The sequence below is a fragment of the Capricornis sumatraensis genome, chromosome X, assembly GCF_032405125.1.
Source record: "Capricornis sumatraensis isolate serow.1 chromosome X, serow.2, whole genome shotgun sequence".
NCBI lineage: Eukaryota > Metazoa > Chordata > Mammalia > Artiodactyla > Bovidae > Capricornis > Capricornis sumatraensis.
The window spans coordinates 1786570-1794095 of NC_091092.1; the positions used below are offsets into that span (position 1 = coordinate 1786570).

At 35.1% G+C, this 7526-nt stretch overlaps 1 protein-coding gene across 1 annotated transcript; it reads left to right on the forward strand.

Moving 5' to 3' along the window:
• Nucleotides 1-2467: 2467 nt before the first annotated feature.
• FAM133A (family with sequence similarity 133 member A) lies at nucleotides 2468-3220 on the forward strand. Its single transcript, XM_068962472.1, has one exon. It carries the CDS (start codon nucleotides 2468-2470, stop codon nucleotides 3218-3220), a length of 753 nt encoding a protein of 250 aa, XP_068818573.1.
• The last annotated feature ends 4306 nt before the right edge of the window (nucleotides 3221-7526 follow it).

Below are 7526 nucleotides of genomic sequence, written 5' to 3' on the forward strand. Positions count from 1 at the left end.
TAGAACTGACTCAAATGTATTCTTTTTAGTGGCTGAGTAATACTTCATTGTGGAGATATACCACAGCTTTCTTATCCATTTGTCTGCTGATGGACATCTAGGTTGCTTCCATGTCCTGACTATTATAAACAGTGCTGCGATGAACATTGGGGTACACGTGTCTCTTTCAATTCTGGTTTCCTCGGTGTGTATGTACAGCAGTGGGATTGCTGGGTCATAAGGCAGTTCTATTTCCAGTTTTTTAAGGAATCTCCACCCTGTTTTCCATAGTGGCTGTACTAGTTTGCATTCCCACCAACAGTGTAAGAGGGTTCCCTTTTCTCCACACCCTCTCCAGCATGTACTGCTTGTAGACTTTTGGATCGCAGCCATTCTGACTGGTGTGAAACTGTACCTCATTGTGGTCTTGATTTGCATTTCTCTGATAAAGAGTGATGTTGAGCATCTTTTCATGTGTTAGCCATCTGTATGTCTTCTTTGGAGAAATGTCTATTTAGGTCTTTGGCCCATTTTTTGATTGGGTCGTTTATTTTTTTGGAATTGAGCTGCAGGGGTTGGTTGTATATTTTTGAGATTAATTATTTATCCATTGCTTCATTTGCTATTATTTTGTCCCATTTTGAAGGCTATCTTTTCACCTTGCTTAGAGTTTCCTTCGTTGTGCAGAAGCCATGTATTGTTTCTTCTGCCTAGAATGTCCTTCAGTTCCTCATTGCTTCAGTGAACTCCTATTTATTGTTTAAAACCTTGTACTGACATCACCAACTTCAGGAGCCTTCTCTGAACGCACCTCTCTCACAGAGTTACCCATCCATCAATCCACTCATTTGTTTGTTTATTATTGAGAAATATTTATTGAGTACTTAGTGTGGACCAGATGCCATGTAAGGTACTGGGAACATCATGGCTAGAAGACAGGCCAAATGTGACCATTACCCTTCTTGGCCTTATATTTAGAAGTGAATACACATATGCATATGCACGTGAACACACATGCATCACACACACACAAATACACATTCAAATAGATAAAGAAAATAATCATCAGTTTTTTAAGTGCTATGAATAAAAGAGGCAAGAAACTGTTATACAGAATAATGAGTGTAAGGGATAGATACAGAAGCAACATAGTATAAGGTTGACCCATGTGAAATTGCTAGTATTTGAGTATTTTTGTTCCACATAATTGGTGATTTTATATAGTTCAACCTAATAGTTGCCTTTCTGAGGAACTGACTTTAAACTTAGATCTGAAGATGAGGTAAAACTGGCTAAGGTGGCTAAGCTTGAAGCTTAGCATGTTTCAGAAACCAAGAGAAAACTGAAAAAGATAGAATTGAGAAAACTGTTGAAATGTAAGAGCTATAAGCAGGACAGATTGTATTGGATCTTTATAGGAATTTGGATTGATTTTCATTGAAGTATAAAGCCACTAGATTATTTTAAAATCCTTCTGATTTCAGTGTGGTACTGAAAGGGAAGAGAATAAGGGCAAAAAATAGGGCTGTCAAGAAGTTGATATCAAGAGGCAATATAATGTTGTGCTAAGTGTGCAGGGTTTGCCCTCATGCTGCCTTGATTTAAATCCTGGTTTTACCATTTGCCATTTATTATGTCACTTTATGCAAGTTACTCAAACTCTCTAAGCTTCAGTTTTTTCATTTGTATCATAGGATAATAACGGGATCATCTTCATAGGACGTTGATCTATGACTAACCTCTAGATTAGTCTAGAGACTGAATAAGATTATCCACTGCACAACACTGAGCAGTCCCTGGCATCTAATAGAGATTAATAATCCAAATGACAGGTGACAGTACCTGCACTATTTTGATGACAGCATATTTGAAGAGAAGTGAACAAACATGAGACCTCTTGTTGTGGGGGTTTAAGCAGCAAAATTTATTAATGAATTGGATATGTGAATTGAGGGAGGAGGATTTTTCAGGCATGACTCCTAGGTTTCTGTCAAAGAAAGGAATGGATTGTGTTGCACTCTACTAAAATGAGGAAGGTCTGCCTGGTACATTATTTGGCTACAGAAATTTCTCTTTCATTATACCATATAAGGCAGAATGAAAGAAAGAAAAAAGGTAAGTACCATATAATATAAAAATAAATAGTTATTTAAAATTTAGATAATAGAACCCTACATGAGATATGAAAAACAATTTATTTTATATTTATACCACAATGTCTAAAACATGTGAAACTTTTGTGTATATATTATTTTTTCTGAAACTCTAAGATTTTGTAAATCTTTTTACCATACTATGTGATAAACAGTGAACAATTAAACTTATGTGCTTACTTTGCCTTATATTAAAGGCGTTTTGTAATCATTCCATCTGCTTCTCTCACAGAATGGAACCTTCTTGGTATACCAGCAGATGAAGAATTTAAGGAGGGTGTCTATCTTTATTCTCTTTAGCAACTGAGAGTCTGCTCTGGGAACCATCAGGCATCATGGGTAAGCGGGACAATCGGGTGGCCTATATGAATCCTATAGCAATGGCCAGATGGAGGGGCCCATCTCAATCTGCAGGCCCAACAATACAAGATTATCTGAATCGACCAAGGCCTACCTGGGAAGAAGTGAAGAAACAATTAGAAAATAAAAAGAAAGGCTCCAAGGCATTAGCTGAATTTGAAGAAAAAATGAATGAGAACTGGAAGAAGGAACTAGAAAAAAGCAGAGAGAAATTATTAAGTGGAAATGAGAGCTTATCCAAAAAAAGAGACAGAAAGAAAAAGAAAAAGAAGAAATCTTGTCGGTCTTCATCTTCTTCTTCATCAAGCACTGATTCTTCAAGCAGTTCTCCAGATTCCGAAGATGAGGAAAAGAAACAAGGAAAAAAGAGAAAGAAAAAGAAGAACGATTCATACAAATCATCAGAAAGCTCTCCATGTGATTCTGAATCAGAGAGCAAGGAATCTGTAAAAAAGAAAAAGAAGTCAAAGGATGAAACAGAGAAAGAAAAGTGTATTAGAAGTCTCAGCAAAAAAAGAAAGAAGACTTGTTCTGAGTATAAACCTTTATCATTGGAGTCCTCATCAGAATCAGATTATGAAGAAGAGATGCAAGCAAAAAAGAAGAGAAGACGTGAAGAGCCAGAAAAAACAACAGAAAAAGCAAAGAAGAAGAAGAAGAAGAAACAGCACAAAAAACATAGTAAGAAGAAGAAAAAGAAATCAGGTTCAAGTCACAAATCAGGATAGTATGAAGAAAAAAAAAAAAAAGGAAGATTTACCTGTTGAAAAAAGCAAGGAAGGTCTATAGGAAAATTCAACTGTGAGTGTTAGAGCATATTTACCAAAATGCATGAGTTCTCCTGTGTTAGTAAAATTATTCCTGGACTTTGTTGCCAGTCAAATGCCACTGTGCCAGAAAGGGCCTTAATTGTTGCCTGCAGCTTAAATGTAGGGTTTTGTTTTGTTTACGTGTTTTTCCCTACACTGGCTAATTTCTCTGAGAGCTAAAATCGTGTTGTCATACTAGTGGTTAAAATGTTTAGAATTAAATTAAATGTTTTAGATGATAAATAATTCTGACCAAACAATATATCTAATGTCAAAAGTATCTAATTTGGATACATCTTTAAAATGTATTCAGAAATATCCAGGCAACAATACATTTTTGAAGCATAGACTTAACATTAATGTCTCAAAATATTTATATTTGAAGAGTAAAATTTAGTTTATTTTTCTTTTTTCCATAATAAACTTTTGTTTACATGGGGAAAGGGCTTGTGAGGAGAAAATAGTTTGCTATCACTTTGGTGAGCTGAATAGTGTGCCTTTGATACTTATACATCCTATTTTTGCTAGTGCAGCAGCCATTCTCTTCTTACTTAGTAATGTATGCTGCTTCACATGAACAAGAAAGACAGCAACTTACCGTATATGTAAAACCCCAGTTTTATAAAACTTACCTCCACTTCAACAGTACTGAATAATATTTAGTGTTAGAGTGTTACATGATTTGAATTAACTTTGATACCCTTTGGAGGAGAATCATTTTAACTAGACCTGGTATTTTTTTTTTATTAATAAATCTTTATCCTGAAATGTTCTGCATGTTTTATGCTATTAAGTTTTGATTATCCAGGGACGTTCTATATAATCAGTAATCCTTTTTTTAATATGATTTATGCCTACGGTACAAGTTTCAAGTTTTTAATTTACTAATTTTACTATATTAATTTTATTACTGTGTTTGATTGCATACTTTCCAAAATATTTAGCATGTAAAAAGAAGGTTATAAAAAATATTTAATGCCTTCATATTGAAGATGGTTTACTGTAAGCAAGTTGAGTGCCAGACCTCTAGTACGCTATATGTCTTGTTATATAAAACTACTGCCAAAATCTTAGTATGCTGTTTAAACATTTGCTGTCTTAAGCATTAATTTGAATTAAAATAGGAGTTAAATTAGGAAATTATAGTTTGTTTCATATTTTACTAAGATTTGGAGTTTGTTGCCAATTCATGTTTACCACTAAGCTGAAATAAGTTGAAATTTATTTTTGCTTTACATATTTTATATAAGAGCAATATGAATTATAAATTGATGCCTAAAAACACCCATTACAGAGGATGTGCTAATTGTAATGTCATATGTACAAAGTATTTTGGCATGAGGAGAGAATAGATAGCTATTTTTTTAAGTAGGTGATTTTATGTCAGCTCCCTTGTATCACAAGTAAAATTATTATAAAGATAGAAAACATCTGGTAGATAAATATCATATTGACTCCCCAAATTTTTGCAGTATATACATCAGAATCTCTCAGTAACATAATTGGAACCTTATAATGCCTTGTTAGGTCACACTGAAGCTTCATAACTGTAGCTGTTTCCTAAAACATAGCTATATCTATATGCCAATAAAAGCTATTATATTTAAGGGATATTTTTATCCATATAGAGTTTTCAAAAAATTATTTTTTATTGAAATATTAAAAAGCATGTATTATTTGTAGAATGTGGCAAAGACATTAACAACTATCAAATATCTATGGGCTCGCATTCACTTCCCAGCCCCTTGTAGTTAGGCAATGTCATTTATTACTTCTAGCAGAGGGATTACAGAGAGATTGTTAACAAAAGTGATGTTTCGTTTCAGTACCAGTACAGTAAAAAGTCTTGTGTGACCCTCCAGCTCTCTTTACCTGTCATGTGGACCTGAAAGCAGTGTGCTCCAAATAGTGTACCTACAAGATGGATGCAACCTGTATCTCTAAGTCTCTGTAAGGGACCTGCCCTGAAGAGCAGATGGACTTGGTGTGAATGTTTTGAGTGTGAGAAATAAACTGTTATGTGTTAAGCCACTGAGATTTTTGGGTCTTCCTTTTCATTACTGCAGCAATCAACTATTGTATTCTGAATAGTAACATACAACTCTAGAATGTCTGTTTCATTATTTACATAAAATACCTCACTTATTTCTATCACATCTTCATGTAGTCAGCAGAATGATTAAAAAGTAATCATTTATGCCATAACAGAAGGAAATGTTATTTTATTTGCATTGGTTTTTATGTAATGATTGAAGAAGAGGGTGGCCTAGGATATTTCACACTTATAAGCAATGATAACTGTCTAGGAAGTAAAACTACTTCATTATTCCTCTGATTATGGCCAAAACAATCTTCTAGTAAAGGTTTTTGGAAGGCAGTTTTAAAGCACTCATAGAAATCAATGAAGAATAGGGATGCTATTTTTTACATATAAGTATAGATGATGGTTTAAAAAAAGTGATAAGGAAATATATAGAAGACAATAGACTAAGTAGATTTAGGTGAACATTTAGTATGTTGCCTGCAGACTAAGAGCTAAATAAGTTATCCCTTATGTGAAAAGCACTACAACTGTTACTAGGATTGTGCGCTATGTGATTCGTAAGAATAGCTTTAGACAAAATACTTAAGTAAATTTGTGGGATGAGAAGCAGTGGGAAAGTCAATAAGAAAGTAGACAAGAGATGGGGAGAAATCAATACTATCTAGATTAAGAATGTAATTGCAAGCAGAAAAAGAAAAAAATAAAAGATCTCAGACTGAAGATAAAGATTATATTGGCGATAAGGAGAATGAATAGAATTGGTGGTTCTGGTTTTGTATCTTGTGATACTTTCTTTGGCTATTACAAATTTGTTTTGAGAAAGTTTCACCTTTGACATTGTAGTTCTGTGATCATTTTCTGTTTGACCATATTTATTTTACCGAAAAAAGAAGTATTTAATTTGTGATGTAGGTTTGAAGCTACTTCATGACTCATGAAAATTGTAGTCAAACATTCAAGCATACCTGTGTACTTCAGAGCTGAACTAGTTTTCTTAGTCCTACTTGAGCTGCAAATAAGATGTGTTCTTTATTCAAATGACTATCACTTTTGATTCTCATGACACATACATCAATCTACCTTTTTCTTGTTGTTGTTCAGTTACTAAGTCGTGACTGATTTTTTGCAAGTTCATGGACTACAGCATGCCAGGCTCCTCTGTCCTCCACGATCTCCTGGAATTGGTTAAAATGTATGTACATTGTGTCAATGATGCTATCTAGCCATCTCATCCTCTGCTGCCCCCTTCTCCTTTTACCTTCAATCATTCCCAATATCGGAGCCTTTTCCAATGAGTCAACTTTTTGCATGACATGGCCAGAGTACTGGAGCTTCAGCTTCAGCCTCAGTCCTTCCAGTAAATATTCAGGGTTGATTTCCTTTAGAGTTGGTTGGTTTGATCTCCTTGCAGTCCACGGGACTCTCAAGAATTTTCTCCAGCATCACAATTCAAAAATATCAATTCTTCAGCACTCAGCCTTCCTTATGGTCCAACTCTCACATCTGTATATGACTACTGGAAAAACCATACCTTTGATTATATATAATCTTTCCTGATAACTTAGTTGGCAAAAAATTCACCTGAAATGCAGGAGACCCTGGTTCGATTCCTGGGTTGGGAAGATCCACTGGAGAATAGATAGGCTACCCAGTCCTATATTCTTGGGCTTCCCTGTGGCTCAGCTGGTAAAGAATCCACCTGCAATGTTGGAGACCTGGGTCTGATCCATAGGTTGGCAAGATCCTCTGGAGAAGAGAAAAGCTACCCACTCCAATATTCTAGCATGGAGAATTCCATGGACTGTATAGTCTATGGGGTCACAAAGAGTCAGACACGACTAAGTGACTTTCACTTTCACTTTGATTATACAGACCTTTCTCACCGAAGTGATGTCTCTGCTTTTAAATATACTATCTAGGTTTGTCATAGCTTTCCTTCCCAACAGCAAGTCTTTAAATTTCATGGTTGCAGTCACTGTCTGCAGTGATTTTGGAGCCCAAGAAAATAAAATCTGTCATTCCTTCCAATTTTTCCCCTTCTATTTGCTGTGAAGTGATGGGACCAGATATCATGATCTTAGTCTTTTGAATGTTGGTTTCCAGCCAGCTTTTTCACTCTCCTATTTCACTCTCATCAAGAGTCTCTTCACTTCCTCCTTGCTTTCTGCCATAAGGGTGGTA

What these genes read in the sequence shown, in the direction of transcription:
- FAM133A (XM_068962472.1), top strand. Translation starts at nt 2,468, where the DNA reads ATGGGTAAGCGGGACAATCGGGTGGCCTATATGAATCCTATAGCAATG.